This window comes from Meleagris gallopavo, chromosome 16, assembly GCF_000146605.3.
Source record: "Meleagris gallopavo isolate NT-WF06-2002-E0010 breed Aviagen turkey brand Nicholas breeding stock chromosome 16, Turkey_5.1, whole genome shotgun sequence".
Lineage (NCBI taxonomy): Eukaryota > Metazoa > Chordata > Aves > Galliformes > Phasianidae > Meleagris > Meleagris gallopavo.
In genome coordinates this window covers 6,898,857-6,923,714 of record NC_015026.2, presented here as the reverse complement: position 1 = coordinate 6,923,714, position 24,858 = coordinate 6,898,857, and the positions used below count along the sequence as shown (strand labels likewise).

The 24,858-nt window shown below is 48.1% G+C and overlaps 2 protein-coding genes across 2 annotated transcripts; both read right to left on the bottom strand.

Annotated features, from left to right (window-relative positions):
- Positions 1-5,091: 5,091 nt before the first annotated feature.
- AQP8 (aquaporin 8) lies at positions 5,092-9,574 on the bottom strand. Its single transcript, XM_010719506.3, has 6 exons — positions 9,418-9,574; positions 9,027-9,282; positions 7,860-7,986; positions 7,007-7,221; positions 5,717-5,851; positions 5,092-5,468 (listed from the first exon to the last, which is right to left on the bottom strand). The coding sequence occupies exons 2-6, from the start codon at positions 9,239-9,241 to the stop codon at positions 5,426-5,428; spliced, it is 735 nt and encodes a 244-aa protein (XP_010717808.1). The 5' UTR covers positions 9,242-9,282; positions 9,418-9,574; the 3' UTR covers positions 5,092-5,425.
- A 6,646-nt stretch (positions 9,575-16,220) lies between these two features.
- On the bottom strand, positions 16,221-23,773 carry LCMT1 (leucine carboxyl methyltransferase 1; the record flags this gene model as incomplete). The annotated part of the gene is made up of 6 exons (XM_031555782.1): positions 16,221-17,033; positions 18,975-19,072; positions 20,715-20,806; positions 21,272-21,373; positions 22,085-22,205; positions 23,616-23,773. Coding segments are annotated over 6 exons (594 nt in total), but the record flags the coding sequence as incomplete, so codon positions are not given.
- Positions 23,774-24,858: the final 1,085 nt, after the last annotated feature.

Genomic DNA, 24,858 nt, shown 5'->3' with positions numbered 1-24,858 from the left:
GGGCTAACGAATGGCTTTATCCATCTCAAATACTCAGAAACCCAGTATCATCTATTCCATCCCCTCTCTGCCTGTCTTTAGCTACATTCTGAGACAGTTTATCCATATCCAGGATAGCTGAAGAAGTTTTTTTTTTTTTTTCCTCAAGTCTGTGTCCCCAAATCCTCACGTGATCCCAGGACCTGGGAATAACATCATGAGACAGACAGCAAAGCAGCCAGAGCTGGGTCCGTTCAGCCATTAATTCCCGGGATAACTGCAGGACAGATAGACAGACAAAAGCAGCCAGCAGAACCCCACCAGAGCGAAAGAGGGTTTTGCAGCTCAGCGTCCCCTACCCAGCCTTCCCACATCCTCTCTTTGAAGAGCCTCAGTGGGGCTGGGAGCCCAGAATGGGTACTGCTGTCTGTGCCCCGCTCCATTGCCATCCGCCCAGGGCTGTCCTGTGCCGTCATTCATGCCGTGGTTGTACAGAGGAGGAGGAAGCCACGCCGGAACCAAGGTGCCAATTACTCTTTCATTAACAGCCGATGTATTTCTCTATCAGCCCTCTGCTTCTCTGTACAATGTTGATCATTTTGATGGAGCATTTGTTTTAATTTCCCAAATGAGGAAGCAATCTTGTAAATATTGTGCGGTAATTAAAATGGCTATTTATTGTGCAGCATTCTGCCTGCTGCCAGCACACACTCTGATTAGCATTCCCCTCCAACCGAGCCTCTGCTCCCACCCGTCCTCAGCTTCAGGGAGCCCCCGGACCCAGAGACCTCCAGGCAAGCACTACCGTGTCCATCCATCTGTCCATCCATCCATCCGCCTGTCCATCTGGCTGTGATGGCTGCTTGCTGCTGAGACACAGCCAGAAGTTTCATGCCCTCCAAAATCCAACCCGGCAGCAGCAAACAGCAACAGCAACCCTTGTTTCTGCAAACCCATTCCTCAAGTCGAAGGTTGACAGTGGGATCATCCGCTACAGGGACAAATTAGGAATGTGGTCTGGAAGAGAGGGATGCAGTGATTTCTGTCATCCCATGCCACCCGCCCTATGGGCACCACTGCCATGGCCTGGGATGGGGGGCATGGTCACACAGACAGCTCTGCAGCCCAAACCTATGGCTACACAAAGCCTAGGGAATTGCCAAATTTTCTCCGAGATGGTTCAAAATCCTCCTCATGGGTCTCCATGGTGACCAAGCTGGCTCTGTATGCTGGGGGGCAGTAGCTGTGCCCCAGGGAGCTCTGGAGACCAGGGATGGGCTGGGGGTACTGGGGCCTTGGGACCCCCAGTATTGGGGTCATGCATGTGCAGGCTGAGGAGTTATGTGCCAAGAAAAAAAAAAAGTATTACTTGAAAATAAAACTCTATCTGAACCCTTTCTAAAAACCCTGCAAAATGAAAATCCTCCCTGCTCGAGCAATGCTGGGTAGAGAAACACCTTGGGGCCAGGGAGTGAAGCTGGAGGCACCATGCAGGCAGGAAGAGGGGCTCAGGGGGAGTAGGGCCCACAGTGCTGCACTCATATGCGGAGGAGACCCCGGCCCCCGTTCCCCCAGGAGGCTGCTACCGGCTGCTCCCCAGGGAGCCCGAGTGGGCTGCGATGACAGAAAGTGAAAAGAAATTGAAGATCAATAGAATGAGAAGAAAAAGCAGAAGTGGGGGTGGGAAGCAGAGCGGTAGCCACCCCCAGCCCTCTTCCTTCCATCTAGGACCTCTCGTGCCCTCACACGGGGTCCCAGGGCAGAGATCCCAGAGATCAGCTGGGGATGTCACTGCTGCTCCAAGCAGATACCCCTCAGCACCCTCCTAGCACCCCACACCCAGCTGTGGGCCCCTGCAGAGCTCTGTGCACAATGCTGAAGCTAGTTAGGTTTCTTTGCATATACGCTAATCAGCGGGGAGCCTGCTCTGGCATTTGTGCCCTGGTCCCTGGTTGCAGACCAATAGAACAGCACAGGAGCACATTCCCCAGCCTCAGGCACCAAATGGGCACAGCAACAAAGGGCACCAGCCCCCCTTGCCCTGCTCGGACCCACGGTGAGAGCTCCCCAGATGCACACTGCAGACTCCCACTCCCTTTCCCATTGCCTCTCTCCCCATCTCCTACATACAGATGCCAGCTCACGCACGGTGCCAGCCCCACATGTCATCACCCAGCTCCACCATCCCGTGTCCCTGTGCTGGTGCCCACGCAGCCACCACCATCCTCACCCTCAGCATGGCCTGGCCGGACAGCCAGCATCCATGGCTGCTCCCCAGCTCCCAGGAGCTGAGTGCTTTCAGGGATGTGCCAGCTGAGTGCCAGCAGCCACAGCTCCTGGCAGCACTCTACCTACTGCAGCAGTGCAGGACACAGAGGTGAGCACAGTCCAGCTGCTCCTACAGCCTCATTCAGCAGCACAGGACATTCTTCTGCAGAAATCCGCACATCCTGGACAGGACAGGAGGGTGCACACTCCGGTACTGTAGCACTCCTCTGCTGTGGGGCTGCTCATTAAAGCCCTCCACCCTCCTTAGCAGATGCAGCTGTGTTGGCTGCAAGGAGGGAAGCCCTGTCCCAGGTGGACATAACAACCAAACCAACCCGGTTGGTCCTGACTCAAGGACAAAGGATAGCTGCCCTGACCCCACTGCTAGCTTCCATCCCTGCTGCACAGCCTCACTGCCATCTGTTGCTTTGCAGCATGGGCATTAGCACTGGGGTCCTCTGCTCTGCTGCCCGGCTCCCCCAGTTCACCATCCCCGTCCCTGCAGCTGTGATGGTGCTGAGAGGTCTGAGAGGCAAGGAGGCACTGAGCCACATTAGCTGGCTCATTAATTCACACATCTGCGTGGAGCAGCTCAACCCTGCAGTGCGGTGCCAAATCCCAGCAGCTGTGCTCTGTGCAGCCACCAGCCACCAAAAAAGTGTCATCAGCACAGGCAGAAAGCATGGCTGCCAGCAGCCACTGGGAAACTATTTGGTCCAAAAATACAGAGTGCTTACACCCTGCCGCAGGACAGAGCAGCTCCTAGTGCTAGGATTTCAGAGGGGAAAAGGCCAATGCAAAAAATGAAAAGTTGCGCTTGACAGGAGAGCTGCAGTGCTGGGGAGCAGTGTGGGGACAGCCTGGGACACCCTCCTGATGGGCACCAGGAGCTTCGCAGCCAGCATGCAGGGCTCTGGCTGTGCTGCAGATCCATGCACCGTTAAACGCAGTGCAGGCCCATGGCCAGGCCTGATGTGGAATTAATTGAATGGGAATGAGATGTATTTTATGTCCTTAAAGCACATTAAGTGCTTGGAAGTTAATTGGTATTTAATTAGCATAAATTAAGCTCTTTAATAATACTCGGGGAAAAACAACATGTATTACAGATGCTTTATTAAAAGTCACCCTGACAAATCAAAAATGAGTGCGCCGATCACATCAGCAGCAAAAAGGGGAAGGACATGAGGACGTGCACAGGTGCACTATGGAGCAGGGGTGCAGCACGGAGCAGGGGTGCAGCACAGCTCCCGCGCAGCAGCAGCTGCAGCTATAACTGTGCTTCCTGCGGATGCCACGGCCCGTGTTTCCTCCCGAAAGAGGAAGATGATCACCCGCTCCCCCCCACCGGCGGCCGCAGCCGCGCTCCGTCTGAGCCCTGCCCCGGGCAGCGCAGAGGTGTCCCGTGCCCACGGTGTCCCCCAGCCGCAGCACCGCAGCCCGGGGAGTCCTCCCGGTTGGAAGCAGCGCCTTCGCTCCCTGTTTGCTCCGGCATTTTTTACAGCGTTGCCATGACGACCGTCGCGGTGACATCTCCGCGCTGTTTGTCTCGTAGCGGGTTGCACCGCTTTCCTTCCCGAGCGAGCAGCCGCCTCGCCCCGCTCACCTGGGCCGGGGCCGTTCCTGTGGGGCCTTTCCTCCCTCCTGCCTCACTCTTTTCGCAATAAAAAGCCCGGCTCTGTGTACAAGCGTGTGCGCATCGGTGGGTCATTTCCTGGGCTGAACATAGCGAGTGAGCTAAAAATAGTGAGATGCACTGGAAAGGACTGCCAGACCCACGGTGACGGTGGGGAGCTGGGAGGGGCTCCTTCCCTGTGCCAGGTGCTGCGGAGCCATTTCTGCCCAACCCCGTTGGTTTTCTTCCTCTGGTGCTGTGTCCCACCCCACCCCATGGAGTTTCCCCCACAGTCCCCACAGAAATGCTCCTGTCTGTCCCCATTCCAAGTGTGGCACTGCATCCCCAGGACCAACCCCTTCCCCTGGGCACCTCATAGCAGTGCTTGTAGGGGCTGGAACAGCAAAAGACATTGATTGGAACCTCAGCCACTTCTGCTAACCTCCCCCCCAGACAATGCTGCCCTCCTCAGATGTTCTCAGAAACATCCAGCCGTGTCTAAAAGTTTGCAAAATTCAGAACAACCAAAAGCTCTCCTGGGAGGGACTGCAGGACGGCCGTGTGCTGGTGTCATTGCTGTGCAGAGCCTGCCAAGATGCAGGGGTCACTGCCAGCACCCTCACTCTAAGGGGCCAGTGTGATTTAGGGATGGGGATAGATCTCCAATGTGTAGGTGTTGCTACTGGCTGCTCTCCCCATGCCAGCTGCTCAGAAATCATGTCTTTCTGCCAGCAGCCAGTGTGGGCTTCCCTCCCATTCCCATTTCCCTTTTTGTTCAGCATGCCGAGAAGTCCCCAAAAACTGGATCCGAGCTCCTAGCATGCAGCAGCAGGGGCAGTTCTGATGGCACAGACTACAGAATAATGCAGACACTGCAGAAGCTGCAGCCAGTGTCTGGCCGTGTGCACCACAGCCACACACAGCACAGCTACACACAGCACAGCCACACGCAGTGAGCACAGCCACATGCAGCACAGGCACATGGAGTGCAGCACAGCCATACACAGTACAGCCACATGCAGCGCAGTCAAGTTCCCTGCACAGCAAAGAGTCCCAGGTGCATGCAGGGGAAAACTGAATGCTGCACAGTCTATGGGGGGACAGCAGAGATTCAGGAAGGAGGACAACATACTGCATGAGTGGGCAGAGGGTATTGGTGCCCCCAGCATGTTTGGAGCTGGGAAGCTCCCAGCATGTGCACACTCCTTAAATAATAGTCATAAACAATATAGGAATCAATTGGTGCCAGCACTGGGGGGCACGTGTTGCTTTACTCAGCTTTGTGCCAATCATTTGGGGGTAACAGTGGCTGCTGTGCTCAGCAACCAGTGGTTCTCACAGCCCCCAGGGGAGCAGAGGGGCCCAGGAGCAGCCCAGCAGCAGCTGTACAGAGCTGCTGGCCACAGCCACATGCTGCACTGTGGCATGGAGCCGTGCAGTCCCACAGATGCCAGGCACAGCCCTGCAGGACAGACGTGGTGCATGGCTGGGACACGGCAGTGCCATCCCAGCGTGTCTCAGCAGTGTGCTCAGCAGGAGGTGCCAGGGTTGTGTTGTGCAGCCTCACTTCAGGAACAGGCGGATTGCCCGACCACCGATCACGAACCTTGCAGGAGGGAAAAGAAATTCAGGGTCAGCATCTGCACTGTTGCGGTGTGCATAGGAACACAGAGTGTGGTAGCTCAGCACCAGACACATGGGGAGATGCAGATGAAGCCAGCAGATTCGCCAGGCTTGGAAGCAGCACGAGGCTTTGCTGCCTCCTTCTTAGAGAGAAGAGGAAGAAGCAGAGGGGCTCTGCTGCAGGATGGGATGGGGAGCAAGAGAGGGCAGCCTCGCTGCAGCACCACGTACCTAATCAGTATGCTGGAGATCAGGCAGCCGATCAGAGGCCCGACCCAGTACACCCAGTGGTAGAGCCAGTAGTTGGCTATCACAGCTGGCCCAAAGGCTCGAGCAGGGTTCATGCAGGGTCCGGATATGGTACCCCTGAAAAAGGAACAAACGACATGAGCTGCTCCCTAGAGTGTGGAGCAGCTCCCACATCCTGCGTCCATTTGCAGGTATGCCCAGTGTGGTGTGAAAGCTGCTGAGCCCATTTTGGGGCTCGCCCGGTGCCCAGCTTTTAACCAGAGAATGCTCTGTGCTGTGCGCAGGTAGCGGAGCAGTGCAGGAGAGACAACAGCATTCACAGCTTAAAAAAACATGCCACATATAAATATTTGCACATGAAGTTTGAGCGATGTTTAAATAAGAGCTCTGAATCCCGCTAGAGGGGGCACTGCCTTAACCAAACAGCCCATTAACATTCAGAGTTGTGTGTGCTGGTTATCTGGGCGCAGTGCCATAGGACGCGGGCTGCTCGCCCTTAGAGCCAGCCCCACAGCTGAGCCTGGCAGCGATTCCAGCAGCTGTGAGGATACTCGTAGAGAAGCTGCCCTTGTTTGCTCAGGGCTTCCTACTGTCAATACTGCCGGGGTGGCTGCTCACTTTTATCAGCCCATAGCAGGTAATTGCAGAGGCTGGTGCGGCATGAGGTGTCCACGTGCTGAACTCAAGCCTCTGGCCTCCCTGACACTTTTCTGGGTTGTGCCCAGCAATTCCTATCTACCAGTGCCAGCAGACCAAGTGTCTGATCTGCCAGCATCCATGGACATGCTCAGAACCCATCAGTTGCCCTGCCCAGAAGGCTCTGAGTAGGGCTGCAAGGGGGCATATCCCATCCTATCACATCTCATCCCATGCTACCGCAAACCATCCCATCCCGTCCCGTCCCGTCCCATCCCATCCCATCCCATCCCATCCCATCCCATCCTATCCCGTCCCGTCCCATCCCGTCCCATCCCAAAACCTACCAACTCAAACCATCCCATCCCAATCTACCCAAAACTGTCCCATCCCATCCCATCCTGTTCCTCTCCTCTCCCCTCTCTGGTGCAGGATGCAGCAGCTCTAGTGCCAGTTGGGGTGGCAGTGGGATGCCCTGGTGCTGGGACCTGGCAGCCCCAGACTCTGCCCACCACAAGCTGCAGGGAACTGTGAGTGGGAGTGGGAGTCCCATCCCTGCAGCTGTGGGTCCCATCCTGGCTGCTGCAGACACTGGAGTGGAACTACTAGGGCTGCACAGAGGGAACTTGAGCTTACCCCGCCATGATGTTGATGACGACTGTCAGGGCGATGCAGACAGGTGCTAGATGGCTCTTGGTTTCCACATTGACTGCAGTCATGCAGACCACAAGCAACAGGAAAGTGGTCAGGATGATCTCATTGCCCAGCGCTGGGCCGATCTGCTCATTTGTCTTGATGATGCCAAAGGCCCCTCCGAATTTGGTGTCGAAGTTTGCACTGTTTGCCGCGGCCTGGGGGGGACACTTGGTTGGTGCTACCCCTCTCCATATTGTTGGCATTACAAACATATGTGCTCACTGTCAGGGTAGCGTGGGCGGGCAGAGTGCTCGGCTAAAGAGGAGCTAATCTCAGCACTTTCCTCCTGCAAGCCAGCCCTAAGTGCCTGGCAAATATAAACTCATTAGCAAAGGCTCATAGCATCTCCAGAGATAATGAGCTGGCTGTGCTCTGTCGGACACACACAAAGCATGGGGCTGTGCCGGGCTCAGAGCCCAGGGATGGGCCACACCAAATTCAATTAATGGTGCAGAATAGTGTGGCAGGGGAACGCCGTGCACCTAAGCAGCTGTATCTGCAGATGTGCTATGCTCTGTCTTGGGCAGCACCCCTACACCTGCACCCAGCCCAGCTTGGAAGCAGGACTATGGGAGCAGAAAGCAGGCACAGCACGCCCTGTGCTCTCATAGCACATTGTGGTGCAGGATTGTATGAACATCAGAGCTCTTAATTACACAGATAACCGGTGCTATAGTGCCCCTTGCCCACTGCAACACACACCTGTGGCTGTGCGTCAGCACAGGGCAGTGTCAGCTCTGGCAGAGTGGGAGCACAGTCCTTGAACTCCAGAGCCCCCCTCAGGCGTGTGTACCTTTGTCAGGGCAGCCCCTAAGATCCCTCCACAGAGCTGGGCAACAATGTACGGGATGAGCATGATGTGTTCCATCCCGCCGATCAGCCATATGGCCAGGGACACGACTGGGTTGGTATGAGCTCCGCTGTAAAGGAAAAGAAGAGTCAGTGTGGGGCACAGCAATGCACAGCACAGCACAGCATGGCTCAGCATGGTATGGCTGCAGGTTTCCCTTGCTTTGAAGCTGCCAGGACACTCCACTCCATGCAGGACACATCTCACAAGAAGGCAGAGGGCAGGGCAAGGGTTGTGCACTATGTAAAGGACATGACAGCACTCTTTCCACTGGGCAGTGCTATGCCCCAACTCCAATGCAGCAGCAGGCACTCGTCTGGCAACGGGACTCAGAACGTTAATCTCAAAGACCACATGCCAAACAAGATCAGATACCTCTTAATTAAGACAGATTATCATGGGACACGCATTAATTAACAAGTTTCATAACCAATCAGCCCTAATAATAATCGCTGGTGAAGCCGTTGAGTCAGAGCGTATAGGAGCCCACAGTTATGTCTTACTCTTCAGCTGTAATTAAAATCCGAAGTCGAGATGTCTCAGACAGGCCCAGGCAGGAGATTGCTGTCAGCCCCTGGGCAGGGGCAGCCCCAGGACCCATCCTGACCTGCATCTCCTGTAGGGAGATGGGGATAGGAGGAAGTGAAGCCCCACAGGGACCCGTTCAGCTTTTCCATCCAGAAAGAAGCCGTGTTTGGGAGTCAAATAGCACCTATTTCAGTGAGCAGCTTTGTCTAAATGTTGCTTCAGAGGAATTGAAACCATTTGTAAATGGAATCCAAGCATTTCCCAGTGCACAAGGGAATTGAGCACACAGGTTAAAATGTGTCATCCTGACATTGCTTCAGAAGGAAATGCTACAGATTTCCCAAGTGATGCTTTTGCTTCAGCTTTGGCCTTTTTTTTTCTTCTCCTTATATTAAAAAGAACTAAAATCAGAATGCTGCAACCAAAGCCAGAACGCTGAACCTCCCCCAGGCCCAGAACCTCGCTCACAACCACTAACCAAGAGGCATGGTGCACGTGGGGGATGCTCCCTGGGAAGAAGGGACCCCAGGGCTGTGTGATAGGAGAGCCACGAGCACATCCTGGGGGTCACCAGCCCCTTACCTGATGTTCTCCAGGCTGACAACAATGGGCACGATGGACAACCCGTGGACCAGCGCCGGCTGCACCAGCCCGGTGCCAACTGCGTCCTCCACAACCGACATGCAGCCGATGAAGACGAAGGCCGCACTGCCCAGCAGCTCAGCCAAGCAGGGCAGCACGTAGCGCTCGTACCAGTTCCGCTTGGCCGGCGGGTGCTTGGGGTCCACCATCTCCATCTTTTCTTTGGAGGAAGGCTGCCCGCACAGCACGAGGGGGGCTGGAAGAAAGCAACGTCCTGTTAAACTGAAAGCCCAAATCCCAGCCCCATGTGCACCAAGCACAGCCTACATCCCAGCAAGCAGCCCGGCAGCCCAGCACAGAGAGGCACTGATGCTGTCCCAGGGACACTCACCCTGAGAGAGTTCGATGTTGGTGCTGCCCGACGCCAGCACGGCCACAGAAGGTAGTGGGTGCTGGGGAGCACCGCACGGTCCCAACTGCTACCAAGCTCCCCCTGCCCTGTATATGGAGAGGCTGTGACTGGGAGGCTCTAGAAGATGGATTGCATTTGCATTGCTAAAAAAAAAACAAACAACAGAGCAAAAGGGGCAATAAAAGAAGATAGGCCAGCCCCCAGGAATATAAAACCTCTTTATCACCATCATTCCTTGGTTCAAGGTTTTGCTTTTTTTTTCCCTTCTCCTGGTGGTTTTTTTTTTTTTAGTTATCGTTGTTGGTTTAGGTTTTGCTACCGTGGCAGAGGACGTGACCCCTCCCACAGTGAATGCTGCATGTACCTGGGATGCCAGCTGCTGCTGTTGGGAGGGAGCACATGTGAGGATCCCCTGACACTGCGTGCACTGGGGCATGCACTGTTCCAATAGTGCCCTGAGAAATGCAGAGAAGGGCCCCTCTCTGCCCACAGAGAATCCAAATCATGCACTCCCAGCCAGGACTGAACTCTCTTTAAGAAAGGAGAGCCCAAGCCCGGGGTTAAGGCAGAGGTTTGGGTATCAGTGCTGTGCCCTCATGGCACAGTGCAATTTAGTGCCCTGGAATGTGCACAGATGGGAAGTGCTGGGGCTGAAGCACTCAGGGCAGCAGCTGGGTGCACTTGGGAAGGGGTAGTTGCGGGCACCTGGGTGTAGACCAAAAATCTCCCACTGTCATTACCTACATATCCAGTGAACAAATAGCATTTACTTTGTGTTGCTGCATTAACACCGGTGGGCATTAGGATCTTAAGGAGGACATCAGAGAGCATCAGTACAGAGAGACCTCACTGGCAGCAGTGTGCCTGGATCCACCTGCAACTCTAAGAGCTGATGTTGAGCCAGTGCTTACAAGTGCTCCAAAGCCTGCCTACCACACAGGGGATTGCTGGACACACAGCATAGTCCAAACCCAGGAGAGGGTATGGGGATTCCACCAGCTGCACTTGCAGCCTGGCAGGAAATGCCGTGCTGCTGCCATCCACACAGGCAGAGAGACAGCTCTGGTGGCATGAGGCCCCAGGGCTGCACCAAGCACTAAGGATGTGTTTATCATGCTGCTGGGGATGGGTGCTGAGCCCTCAGGGGACGTGTGCTGGGGGCATTTCAGCCCCTTGAGCAATCGTTTCATGTTTGTGGTGGGTCATTAAGGATTGGGGCTTACAAGTATTTTTTCTCTTGTAAGCAAGCATAAAGAACGCCAACGATGTTTTATGGTGTTTTCACAAGGCACTGGGGATAGGAAGGAAATTTCCACTGGTCTGTCTCAGAGGGGCTGCTGTGGCCATGCTGACCAGGGCCAGGCAGCAGGTGAATGCAATCTCACTTCAGGCACCTCCACAAATTCCCTTCTCTTGCTGAGGTTTGGTTCCCTGCAGACAAAACCTCTTGGCCAGAGCTTATAAAAAACACTAGAACAGCAAAAGTGAGTCACAGGGTTGGCAGATCCTTGGGCACCCCTCAGATCCCCCTGCACACAACTGACACGGTGTCCCCAGCCTGCCAAGCTCCAACAGGGTCCCAGCATGGAGCCAACCATGGCTCTGCATGGCTCAGGGCTTCACTGGGAGCGATGTGAGCTTGGATAAAAGGAGCACAGAGGCTTGATTCATTGAGACACTTATGAGAGGTAACTGCACCACATTCAGATCTCAAAGTGTTGAATAAAGACAGAGCAACGCAGGATGGGAGGAGGGGGTGTGATGGACACTTCTTGGCCACTGTCTTTGCAGCTCAGGCAGCTGTGCCATGCCATCAGGGCAGAGGTCACAGAGTCTTCTTCAGATTTTTCCCAGCAATGGATTGGGAGCACTGGAAGGTCACAGCTCCAAAGTGAAGATTAACTCGGTGTCCTTGGCTTTTAAACATTTACCATTATTGTTAGGCAGCAGGGATGTGTGGCTGAGCCCGCTGCAGGAAACGCTCCACGCTCAGACAACAACGCAGCCTGGGTAAGGAGAGCCCCAGGGAGTGGAGCATCACCCCGCTCTGCCAGGCACTCCTGTGCCATCCACACCTTACTGCAGCGATAGAAAGGATCTAAATTCATCTCCACAAACTGGCCAGGGGTGCTGGATTTCTTTTGTTTGCTCTGAACCCTCTCTCCTGGACTTCCAGCTCTTCAGCACAATACGTTTCACATAACAGGAAAGGGAAATTTCACAGGGAATTCCTACAGACAGATTCAGTCCTATCTGAACACCACCTCAGCAGCCACCCTTGTGTGCTCACCTGCCTTTGGTGTGGGATTCCACTGTCACACAAAGACACAGCCCTGCTCCTCACACCCTGCGCTTCTGTGGGTAAGGTTAAATGCTCGGAAAGAAGGGTCTATTTCAGGGAGCTGATTGCAGTCTACACTCATGGGAAAAGGCGTGGGGATAAGAACAGATAAATCTGTTCATATTATCAGACATTTATTTTTGTCCTTGTTTGTGCTTGCACCGATCATGTGGATTTCTTAAATAAGTGACAACAGCAACTGTGTCAATCAGTACAGGAAATGGTAGTACAAAAGAAGCAGTGCCTCAGAAAAACCCTTTTTAGGAGCTGTAGAGAACTCTTCTAACATCCATCTATCTATGCAAAGAGGTCTGAATACATCTTTAAGTCTAGAATCACCCCAAAAGCATTTTGTTCTCTTTTCCCTGCTTAATCATGCAGGTCCACAACTTGCTTTTCCATATGAACCACAGAACCAAACTCAACCTACTTGAACACAAAGCAGCACTGAAGCAGACACTAACCAAGAACATAATGCCATCATCTAGCAGCACCCAAATGCAGCAGCAGCTGTGTGCAGAGCCTCTTCATACTGCACTGATATGTTTGATGGGACAGATTTCCAGGTGCCTCTATGAAGTGCAACAAGAGGTGGAGATGCTGCATGACAGCACTGCTGCAATAAGCCCGAGCACAGCCAGCATCCATATCCAGCTCTTACAAAGCAATAAAGGAACCCATCTGGCACTGCCTTATCTTGACAGTATTTATCTTGGGGACTGATAATCAAATGATTACACAACTGCTATTGAATGAGAACTTGCAGAATTATTTGCAGCTCGTAGCAGTGACACAGGCAGGCTGACCTCTGCCCACGTATGATCCTGTGGTGTAACAGCAGCACTGGGGATTGCTACAGTAATGCTGGATGGAAATTTCCAAGCGTTCTTACACAGGGGTACCTTGTTCTGTTAGGGACTGACTGGGGTCAGTTGTGCAGATGCAGAGCAAGGCTGATTATGGAGAGCACTAAACAGTTATATCTGGACCTTAACCTTGATATTTAACATTAAAATTCATCAAACTCTACCAAGGCAGAAGGCAAATCTGGCTGGAAAAGCTCCCCATGCTTCTGGCAGGGGTGCTCCTCTCAGTGAACAGCTATGAGGTGCAGCAGAGCTTGTCTGTGCAGAAACCAGCCAAAGCACCCATCAGGAATCCATCCCTGCAAAACACATCCTGCTAGTGCACTGAGCTGCAGCAAACCACGTCCCAAGCCCATTTGTTTCAGAAACACATGGCTTGGCAGCTGCACCCCTCTGGTGAGCTCTGGTCCCACTCAATAAGTGGGGTAAACACATGTTACACCAGGCCAGGAGATGTGCTCAGTGAGAGTGCCTTGCCAAAGTGATGTTTGTTGCACATGCATTTGCCCACTTAATTCAGAAGAAGCCACCAGGGCTGTCACGTTGGCACCGGCTGTCATTGCTGCACAGAGCTGCTCCTGCAGTTCAGAAGGCACTTTCAGCTTCTGATGCATTGATGTGTTTTTAAGTCTCAGCTCTCACTGATCACAACACTACCTGTCACATAACCACCAGGCTTAGCTGTGAGCATAGCTGTAGCACTGCACCTTGTCTCGTTTCCCACACGTTCAATTGCCAACACCTTTGACCCAGCTATTTCAGATGCTTTTGGCACATTACTTTGAACTGATGCTTTTGAGGATGGGCACACCCCTCTGGGTGCTTGCCAGCACCAGACCAAGTAGCACCAATGCCATCAACTGGCCTGGAGCCATGCATAGGCAGAGCAAGGAAGAAACAGGAGCACTGGAAGTAGGGGGAGTCTGGTCAGAGCTGTATGGAGGGTGCCCAACACCACAGGTTGATCATCCGTTAACAAGTTCTTATTCTGTGAACAGCAAGGAAGAAAATAGCATGTGCATAAATACACAAGTAGGATATTAGAAAGATGGTAGAGATTAGAAGGAGAATTTTGAGAGATGATCAGAGAGAGAGATACTGCTCGAGGTCAGCCAGGTTTGTGGCAAGGCTGAGGAGGGGGGATGAGTTCTGGTTCCCAGTGGTTGAGCTTCGTCTCACAGGTTCACCTGGCAGTGCCTGTGGTGGGGCAGATCCCACATGACTTCTTCCCAAATGACAGAAAGCCCTTTCCAAGTGTTAATGCACGCTGTGAGGGCAGAGCAGCTGGGAACCTGTCCAGGTGACAGTGATGCTGCTGATCAAGAGTGAAATTCCATTACCTCCACTCACCTGAAGCAAAATGAATTGGAGACACAGCCCAGCTGGCTGAACAACAGACCCAGCACAGCCACATCCCCAGGTGCTGCAGCCAACTCTGAGCAAGGAAGAGGTGAAATATTTACTGCTATCTGCTTCAGAAGCACTACGCCATTTCTAAGAAATGGAAAGAAGCTACATGCTCCCAACCTGTAGGCATGCTTTCATAATGCTGTGTCTTCGATCCAGCAAATGGCTTTGCAAGGCAGTGCGCACACCCCAGAGCGGCACAGCCCTCGTGAGTCACAGATCTGTGGGTGGAACGGCCTCGCATGCTATAAGCTCATTAAAAGCAAGACAAGCAGCTTAATGGGCTGCAGCATGATCCAAGATGCAGTACTGAGGAGTAACCACGCTTCAGATACCAGAAAGCGATCTGCTGGGCAGCACCAAGCCATGTTAGCAGAACTGACGTGTACACTGTTCCTGGCCTGCTGAATCAGACCCATCTTTCCATGAAAATGCAGGCTGGTCTCATAGACAGCACATCCATAATAAAAAACAATTGCTGCTCCAACTGTGACTAACAAGGCAGAAGAAGAAAAGAGTGCTAGTACAGCAGAACTGAGTTCTCTATGCCTTTCCTCAAGCGTTCATCTCAGCTAGAAAAAGACCACTGATATTTTGTCAGAGTCCCACTGAACTTCACAAGACCCTTCAGCTCTCAGTTTGCCTCTTAAACAAAAACAGGTACAGAGAGAGGACAAAGTCATGTTTCCATAAGGAACCTTTCCAATTTTTATGCTCATTGTAGCAACTGCAGATGAAGTTCTACACTGGCAGTGTTTCAAATAATGTTTTATCCATACAATTTTGCCCTTGTAACTGATACTCTTGTCTTCTGGCAATATCAATGTGCTGTTTTTACCCAAACACAAGGTTTCAGTACTTACTTTGCTGCTCTTTGGAGGCCAATTTCTTGCACTGTCCTTCTGAAGGGGCAGACACCAAGAAATCCATTACATACTGGTGTTCCAGCCAGACAAATACCCACTCCATACATAGCTACACATAAACTAAGAAGAAACTGTACTCTGAAGATGGGCACAGAGTCACGATCCTTTTACCTTTCCCACATTTAGCAAAGCAGTAAGTTTGAAGGACTCTGATCTAATTAAGACAAATTCATAGATGCTTGTTGAACTTGACTCCTTGGGTTCATGTTAGGCTGACAGAGCAATTGCACAGCGGGAACAACAACAAAAAAAATTCAAAACCTCTAAGTAACAACAGTGCGAAAACAGAAGGCAAAAAGCTGCAGGCCATGAAAAGCAGCAGGCTGACTGTCTCCTGCTTCACTAGAAACAGAAGGGCTCATCAGGAAGTCTATTTCTCCAGTCTACATTGCAGGCAACAGCAATGGAAAAAAATACATCACCCAGTGGTAAATCCTGTAGTCTCTGGTTGTAGCTGCTATGCACAAAAAGGAACTGCGATAGCAAGGCAAAAAAAGGGACATACCTTTCTGGGCTCCTGCACTGGCAGAGAGAAAGGGTCAACACTAATGCAGACCAGGACAGCCTGCATGTGCCTCTCAGCAAGAGGGGTACAGCTAAGCTCCAACAAAAAGCACAGGCATAAGCATGCTGTTGAGATTGTTAGCTTGGAAGCAAAGGTTTTGAGTTCCTTTCATTGCTGCACAAAGGATCCATTTCTTCTCTTTGGGGAATGAGCTTAAGTGAATACTTTGCAAAGACCGATTGTTAACCAAATACTGCATTTCTGTGCCTTGTCACTTAAGAGCTCGGCTTGATACAAACAGAACACTGGACTGCCTGTAGTTACTAGTGACTGAAACTGGCACTTGACTCTGCAATGAGAGCAAAGTGAAGGCCATTTCTTTTTTTTCCTACTTCTGTTCCCTTGGTATTTTTTTTTTTTCTTTTTTACACAATCCCAATAACCTCCTTCCCTTGTTCTTCAGTCCAAACCTGTATCAACTATTTCCTAAGACAGATACATTTACACTACAGGAAGTTGCACAGTGTACAAAAGTCAGTTTATCCTTGCAGCTACTTTTAATAAAATACTCTTGTTGAAGCACTTGCCAAAGGGAAAATGCAGTCAAACCAGAAATGAATAGGTCATTTCTAATAAATAAGACAGTAGGCACATTATAAATATTAAACATTTATTATTATTCTTCTCAGAAGGTTGCAGGATTCAATTCCAAACAGTAGGAAGGGGGTTAGGGTTTGTTTTTTTTTTTGTTACTAAATGGATTTTGCTCATTTCTTTTAAGGGGAAAGAAAGAAATAGAGACTGGTGTAAAAATATCGCCAGGAGTGCAAATATAGTTTACTTCCTTTCTCACCACAACCATCCTCATGCTGAACCACCAAGCTGAGCCCTTCCCAGTTAAATAAAGGCTGCTTTAATCATGGCCCCTTTTCTTCTTTCACTCTTCCCACATAAAGGGCAGACCAAGCATAGTGACAGCCTTGTAGCAATAGTAAAAGCCTGGAGAAAGCTCACAGGGCGACACTTCCTAAGAGTTAAACCCAAACAAAGAAAATTAACAAAACTAACCTTCATGATCAGCCGTGCACAGTGCAAAGAGAAATCCACTAATGCAGTTCAACATATTTTTCCAGCTTCCTATCACAAATACAGTTTACACATCCACAAGGAGATGAAAGTGGAGAATATAATCCAAGAACACTCACAGTTTTAAACTGAGGAAGGTGAGCCTTTAAACAGGAATTAGTCATCTTATAAAAGCCTGTCATTATACTCATATCCAGGAATGAGAGGTGAATCTTGCTTCATATCAGTTGCTTAAAACGGGCAAAAAAAAAATTCAAACTACCAAAAGCCAACAGGACAGTCAACATCAGCAGCACCCGTCACTTTCTTCACTGGCACTGCTTACACAGATGAGCAGACTGAACTCGGCACATGCACAGTCCCATCATTTCTGTGACCTTGTCTCAAGAAGAAGGCAGCAGCTGTGGCTTCTGGACCCACGGCTTCCCTTGAGCAAGTACATTAGAAGGTGATGTCTGCAAGACCTACAGGAAAGAGTGATGGTGTGGGGGAAGAAACAAGCGTTAATTCTTATGCCACCCATATTTCATTACAGAGATAGTTAGACACAGAACGAGGGATGCTTTCAGATTATTACTATTTGAAAAAACAAACAGCAAACAAATACAAAGGATCTGGCAGGAAAAAAATTAGGAAGAGTTGATCTGAACTTTTAAGCTCTTTTTACAGCAGTTCAGCAATTGATCTGAATAAATCAATCTGAAGGAGTACTGAAGTTGTGACAAAAGGAGCAATACAGACTGCAGATAGAAGGATCTTTCAATGGAATTAACAAGAGAAAGATGGGGAAAGGACCATTAATAGGGACACTGATTTTACACTAAAGAAAAAGTGGTTTAAACTGAGATATATCCAAGCATTACGTATTTGATTATCTCCTTTGAGAGCTGTCTTTTCTGACTTCTAAGATACATTGCAGTATTTAACCTCAGTATCCAAAATTGTCCTGAATACTACTTTAATCAGAAAAAAATTAATGCTGGGGATCCCAAGAATGCTGGCTACTATGAGTAGGTGAACATCGTGGACAGCAGACACTCCAAGCTGAAATCTGTTACTACACTAATGGGATATTGTACATCTAGCTTTACCAGCTATACCAGATGTTTTAGTGCTCAGTTTGGTTGAGGAACATCCACAACTTCAGCAGAGATTTCATCTATTCACAATTGACGAGGAAAAGCAAAATAAAAAAATTGTTGTTGAATAACAGGAACAAGGGAGGGGCAGAAAAGGAAAGAAAAAGAAGATGTGAACTGGCAGCCATATCAACTTTCTGGAAATACTGGAATCCCAGATACTGCAGACAGAACTAGAGAAACTCGAGTGCAATAGAGTTGCCTTTCAAGCTTTGGACAAATAATGGCTGCAGACACCCATTCTTCACCCAAACTACAATTCATTTTGATTTTACTATTTCTTCAACAGCACAAGCAACACGAATAATGTTACATAAAGTTGAAATTCCAGGGGAGATACAATTTTAAGAACAACAACAGTTAAATTCGGAGGGTTTCTTCTCCCTCAAAGAATGGAAATCTTCAGCCTTAGATGGATGTAAATGGTGACAGCGCAGAAGAAGCCCGGGCTAAGTAACAAAATGTATTTTTATGTTGTCAGGACACCATGATTTTATATACCATGTGCCCATATGGTACTTTACATACATACAATTTGTAATCCTTTCAATTAGCACTGATAGTGTAAAGCAGTTATTTAAAGCAACCCATACGGCATCTTTCAGTGTAAAATAAATCATAGAACGGCTTCGGTTGGAGAAGACCTTAAAGATCACCCAGTTCCAACCCCCTGCCATGGGCAGGGCTGCCACCATCCAGCTCAGGAAGCCCAAGGTCCCATCCAGCCTGGCCTTGAATGCCTCCAGAGATGGAGCACCCACTACCTCTGGGCAATCTCTTCCAGCACCTCACCACACTCTGACTGAAAAAAATTCTTCTGGGCATCTAACCTAAATCACCCCTCTTTTAGTTTAAAGCCATTTCCCCTTTTCTAACTGCTATCAGAATGTAAAAAGTCAGTCCCCTCCTGCTTATAAGTTCACTCTAAATACTAAAAAGTCACACTAAGGTCTCCCAGAGCCTCCTCTTTTCCAACCTAAACAAGACTAACTCCCTCAGCTTTTCTTTGTAGGAGAGGTGCTCTCTAACTCCCTGATACCAGACAGGCTTCCAGTTGGGCAATTCAGATGGCTATACAAATCCCCCAGAAGGCTGGGGAGAAACAGTTGCTTGTCACCACTCAGGAGGTGTTCACAGCCTCTGAGAAATGGACCCCATTTTCCAGCTACACAATACATCTATCATACAACTGGTACATATAGCCCCAGTCTTCCCATGTAAAATGTCAGTGTGAAGGGTTACTTCCGAGATGCTGGGGAACATTACCCAGATTACTGCTGTCTCTTGAGGCCCAGCAGATGCAGTAGTGCTGCATTAGTTGTTCAAAGAGTTCTTTTTCATCCAAGAATTCAAGTTCTTCTATTCTGTGGAAACAAAATAAAACTTGTGATTTAAATTGAAGTCTCAGCGTAGTTTATAATGTACACTTTTTCACTCTTACAGCATGAAAGGTATAATTCAACAGAGTAGTTATCTTTGCAGTAAATTAATACATAATGATGATACTACCACTCCTAACCTTTGTTGCCAGTGTACAAGACAAGTTATCAGAAAGGTATTTTTTAACTTCTACACACAGAAATTTAATGTTTCAGGATTAATCTGTGTAATTTCTCAGGAATATCAGTGTTTCTCTTCCAAGCCTTTTTACTCTATGCATCTGGTCTTGCTGGACTTATGGAGCGCAGCCTAAGGGAAGGAGATTTATCTCGAGCAAAGGATTAACAGCTAACAGCAGAAAACAGCATTATATCCAGACAATCACAAGTCCATATCATGTCTCGGTGAGTGATGGGTACACCAGTGCAGTTCCTAACAACTCTCCCACATGAGCTCATGACAAAGCACAAACCAAATGGTGCATACAAAATGTGAGGATTTTTTTTTCCTAAAATGGTCCCTACCAAAGATTCTTGAAGTAAGATCTTTTTTGAAGTAAGATCTTGTGTTTTCCACTTCGCCCAAGCGAGAAAACTTCTCTCAAGCTGTCCTTGTTTAAAAAAGTTTAATATGGCATATTCTACTCTCACTTCAGATTACATGAATATCAGGAGCATTTATTTTTCTTGGTAGAAATTTAGAATGGCTGCTACTGAGGATTAAATGAGGCTGAGGGGAGACTGTTCCTAAGTTTGCTTACAGAGGTGCACGTGCTGCAGAACTGGGGTTCTGTAGGTAAAGATTTTTATAAATTGAAAGTATTATTTGCCATGTATTACTACTGAGGAACAGTTCACATAACTTATTTATTGGCATCTGGATCAAGTGGAAAGAGCTAAACTGATATAACAGCCGAAAACACTGTGAAAAAAGTACAAACTACATCTTTCCAGAAGCACCATATGGCACAAGCTCAGTCATCATTCCTATTTAAATAACCCATGATTTTCAGTCTCACCTGTTCAGTCCCATGCCTTCAGTAATCCCCATATGTGAATGTTAATGAATTACTTGTAGCAACTCACACTTCATACTACATACCTAGAGTTAATAACATAATGCTAGGCACACCTTTCCATTGCTCTTTGCTTGCATTGTACATAGGTCCTAGCACTAAATTACCGTGGCTCGTCACCTAAATCCTCTGTCAGGGAAGGGGAAGAACAAATGCAGCCATTTTCTACTGACTTGTAGAAGCAACACAAGGCAAGTAATCTTATGTACGCCTACAAGACTGGAGCAAACACACAGATGTCATCACCTTGAGAACATGAAGAATGGAAGCCTGCTCTACCCTAAGGCCCCATCCCACCCATTTAGTGTTGTGGAGGCTGAATGTTCATCACAAAAAACACCTTAGGTACTGTAAATGTGTGTTGCTCCAAGCATTCTCCTTAAAGTTCTGCAAAAACTTCAAGCTCAAACATGTTCTGCCAAGCTAGCTAGCATCTACATGCTGCTCCTCCTATGATATATGAGATAATCCCATACTAAATATTGACATGAGCAATCTTGGAAATGGTGTCTGAAGATGACTATTGACTGCAAGCAAGCTATCAGCAATACCTTTTGACATCAGCCTGTGGCAAGAAGCTGTACACTTTCATCATATCAATGGCATGTGCATTTTCCCATCCAGTTAACAGCAATCGTTCCTTCTGCAAAGTAAACGAGGAGTGTTTACAGAAGACATGAGGAAGAGAGAGCAGAAAACAGTTCTTCCCCTAAGGATTTTGTAGGGCATCTACTTGACCTGTTAGAGAAGAGTATAACAGCTCTTCATATAAGCATTTGCTGCAAGCCTCTACTGAGGCATGGCAGTGGGGTAGATGGAGCTGCACTCTGATCTACTACAGCTTTTGTACAACTGCAGAAACTAAGTGGTATTCGGCAAGCATGACATTAACAGCAGGGAACTGTCATACTGTGGACAGGAAAGGATTTCACAGAATGGCTTAAGTTGGAGGGGACCTTAAAAATTATCCAGTAGGCAGATCATTTCCAGCAGGTAGCAGCTGCCCCAGTGCTGCTTTAGTCACCGCTCTGAGCCTTACAGTGCACACACTGAATTATCAGATTAATCTGTTCTCATCTCAACCAGGCAGAGCTGTGCGCCCTATTACCTGAGATTCTAAGGATCTGCAGACTTCCACTCCAGCCAGGTTACACTGCCGTCTCTGCAAGTTCTCAATCATGATCTGTCCAAACCGATCCGCCATATTCACCTCAGGTAGAGAATGAGACAAAAGTGTTCCGCCTTCCGAAAAGGACGTAATCGCAGTGAAAAGCAGTAACTTGGTTAAACTCTAGTTGTCTGTCATAAAATGTACAGGATAACTTCTAACAATTACATTCTTACATTGGGTCTCATTCCACACTGGCACACCCTCCTCAGCTACATCACATTTACAAGTCAAGTGACTTTTTGATGATGGCAATGCTATGTCTCTTTCAGGCACATGGACTGTGCACTGAAAACTGACTCTGCTTTAAGTTGTTTATGACTCACATGAGCTCTCTGGTAGTGATCCATAACATGGAAGCTCCTGTTCCTCACTTCTGAAACCCCCTAGATTCCCTCAGCAATGTTGACACTGATACGATTTTTGCTCCACTAATTCTCTAATGCTATAAACTCAGAGGCAACGTGCAGCATTGCTTCACTTACCGCTGTCTTATCTAAACCAATATTCTATGGATCATCCACATAAGGATTAAGTCTAACTGTTTTGGTTCAGTATAGTTCAGCAAATCATCCTTCTGAACAGACATATACTCTTTGCAATGAGATAACAGAACTACAAGATAAAACTTCAGCAGAACCTGTTGCGTTTGTAAAGTAAGAATAGGCCATATTCTTTTCTACAGACAATTCCCACTTCTGAGAGCAATTTTTATGTCACTAATGCAGTTCAGAAATGCCATTTTTGTTTTACCTGCTCATAATTTATAAACATCGCCACTGGAAAAGTGCTCGCCGCCCACTTTAAAAGATCTGCAGATTGTTGTGGAGTCATGTAAACCAGCACACACTCTGCTACCAGAAGTGTTGGCAAACTTCAAAATAGAAAAAAAAAAAAGAACTATTTGTAGCAAAAGAACAAGAATTATAAGCAAGCAATTCATGATCCCCAAAATTCTTGACAGAGCTCTGCTATTATGAACTTGACACTTCAGAATGAATGAAATCACTTCATTAAGTTGACAAGAAATGGGTTTTCTGGCAGCTGACAGATTAATTACAGGGGCCTCCCCTGGTTCCAGAATGGAGGTGTTAGGAAACTCTCCTTTCAGTCAGATGTGCAACATGCTGAAGAAGTATCCTTTAAGTCACCTCTGAGCTGGGATGGCACAAACCATAGCACACATTAAAATTCATTTTGGAGAGAACCATATCCTGCACACACACAATCCATCCTATTTTAAGAGATTAGTAAAACTAGGAATAAAGACAAAAAAAAAAAATTTTTTTAAAAAGTTCTAAGAATTATAATTAGGCAAATTGGTTCTACATAAGTAAAAAGAGTGACACGTACTATTATCTAACAAAATGCAATCTACACTTTGCACTTTGTCTCTTCCCCCTCTATCCACAAAAAAAAAACCAACATATCACCAAAATAGACAGCTACATGAGTAATTTCGCTCAGAATTAGAGAGTTTTCTTTTAATTGGGAAAAAGTCGCTAGAAGCAGGAGAAACTCCTCAAGGAACAGCAATATAAACAAGGCAAGATTTCAGAAGATGAAAATGTAAAGATTTAAATGGCAGTTTGATGCATTCTGCTTTCCCATATGCTCTCTCCCACCCAGCCAGATAGCCACTATTTATATATATTATATTTGAAAAGTATGTCCATCATCTGCTTTAAAAACTTAAATCCTGCCACTTCTAGAAGCCTAATGCTTGAACAGCAAAATGTCAAACGTTAGCTTCCAGAGTTAAGTTCTCAAAGGATTCCATAGCAATCTCTTTACCAAAAGGTCTAGGGAACAGTAGGGGCTTTAAGCAGAAGCAATATGAAGTGATTACAAAGACAAAATTCTAAAATGATTTAATACTGACAGAATTATTCTTCATTTTACCAGCTAATGCTCCCAGAAATCCTGACTCACACACCTAGAACAATAATGGTGGAAGACATCCACTTATCAAGGTACTCCCATTAGTCAGCATTAAAAGACTCCACTCCTCAGAAAAAGTAGTTCATGACATACTGATACACAGGTGAAAAAAAGCAGTTTGCAGGATGGACTGCAGAAGCACCAGCGCTGCAGCAGCAGCTTTGGCTCAGCCAGGCTGGGTCTGCGCAGTGTCTTCTGCTCAAAGGACTCAGGAAAAGGTAACCATGGAAATAGCACAGCGGGAACTGGATGCAGAAACTTTACATCCAAGCCTGACTTTGCACTCGCCAGTCTGCTCTGTAAGCCCTTACCAAAAAGCCCCACAAAAATAACACAGTCTTACTGTACATCCAGTTTGTGTTTCTTTAGCTTTTCCTCTAGATCTGACGAGAAGCGAAGATCCGCTCCCACTATGGAGTATCGGCTGGAGTCCAAGCTGTGGGAATCTGCAAGTTCAGAATTTTCAGAGACCAACAGGTACAAATAAGAGACATGCTGAAATTATAAATTAAAAACCATGCAGGAACACACGAAGTCGAAACTCAGTCTGTTGTACCTAGCAATTAACTGCAAACTCTTCTTTTAAAAAACATTGTTGGGGTTTTCAGATTTTGCTGCATTAGCACCGGACTGCAGAACACCTCATCCTGTGCTCTGCAGCAGGACAACGCCGAGAGGTTATCCCTCCTGTTACCACGGTTTCAAGGAAAGCACAGAGGAAAGAAAGAATGTGAAGATTCAAGGCAAGGTTTTTGTTTTCTTTTTAGATGACCCAATATACTTTTTACGTGCATCTCCTACCTAATCACTGAAAAACTAAAGTAACAATGTTCCAAAAATTAACAAGATATAGTTATACAAATTAGCAATACGTAAAATTATATAACACAGGTGAGTATCAGGTTTTGGGGTCAGAAGTTATTTGAGGCTCCCAGTATGATGGAGTAACAGTATCATGCGTGCAGAGTCAAAATACAAAGACAGTTTGTGATGCAAATATTCACCCCAGGGCACAGCAGGCAGCAAGCTTCCACATTGTTTCCCCATATTAAGGAGGAACAAATCCTAAAGCCCAAAGACACTTCGCTACATGGCAGAACTGTCAGGAGGCCAACAGAATTACTGACAGCAGGATGCGCTCATTGCTGACAATCAGCAGCAATCAATTCAGCTACACAAGACCAGACCCCGCAGAACACGTTTACAAGTACAGTATCTAACCCACTTAAAGACGTAAAGTTCTGTGGGAATGTAACAGATTGCTCTTTCATGCTTTAACTCAAGGACTGTACTACTGGAGTGAAGACATGAGGGCAGAACAGCACATAATTTTTCCCTCCTACTGTGTGCATGTGACAATCAGAGCAAGCAGTAAAATAAGAAAGCTAAACGGGGTGGGGAGAACAATGTGAGAGTTTGGAACGGTCTTGTGACGGACAGTCATTGCCCATCTGCAGCACAGCTCTGGGATCCCACAGCAGGCACACAGTCCTGGGCAGTGACACAGGAACAGACATCAAGTGCTGGGTGAAGAAGAGCCAAGTGGCTGAAGAGAGGGGATAAAGGAGGTTTTGCCCTTCGGGAGA

Coding starts and splice junctions, on each gene's coding strand:
- AQP8 (XM_010719506.3), bottom strand. CDS start 9,241: ATGGAGATGGTGGACCCCAAGCACCCGCCGGCCAAGCGGAACTGGTAC. Junction 7,987..9,026: donor GTCAGCCTGGAGAACATCAG/GTAAGGGGCTGG, acceptor TTTCCTTTACAG/CGGAGCTCATACCAACCCAG. Junction 7,222..7,859: donor TAGGGGCTGCCCTGACAAAG/GTACACACGCCT, acceptor TGTCCCCCCCAG/GCCGCGGCAAACAGTGCAAA.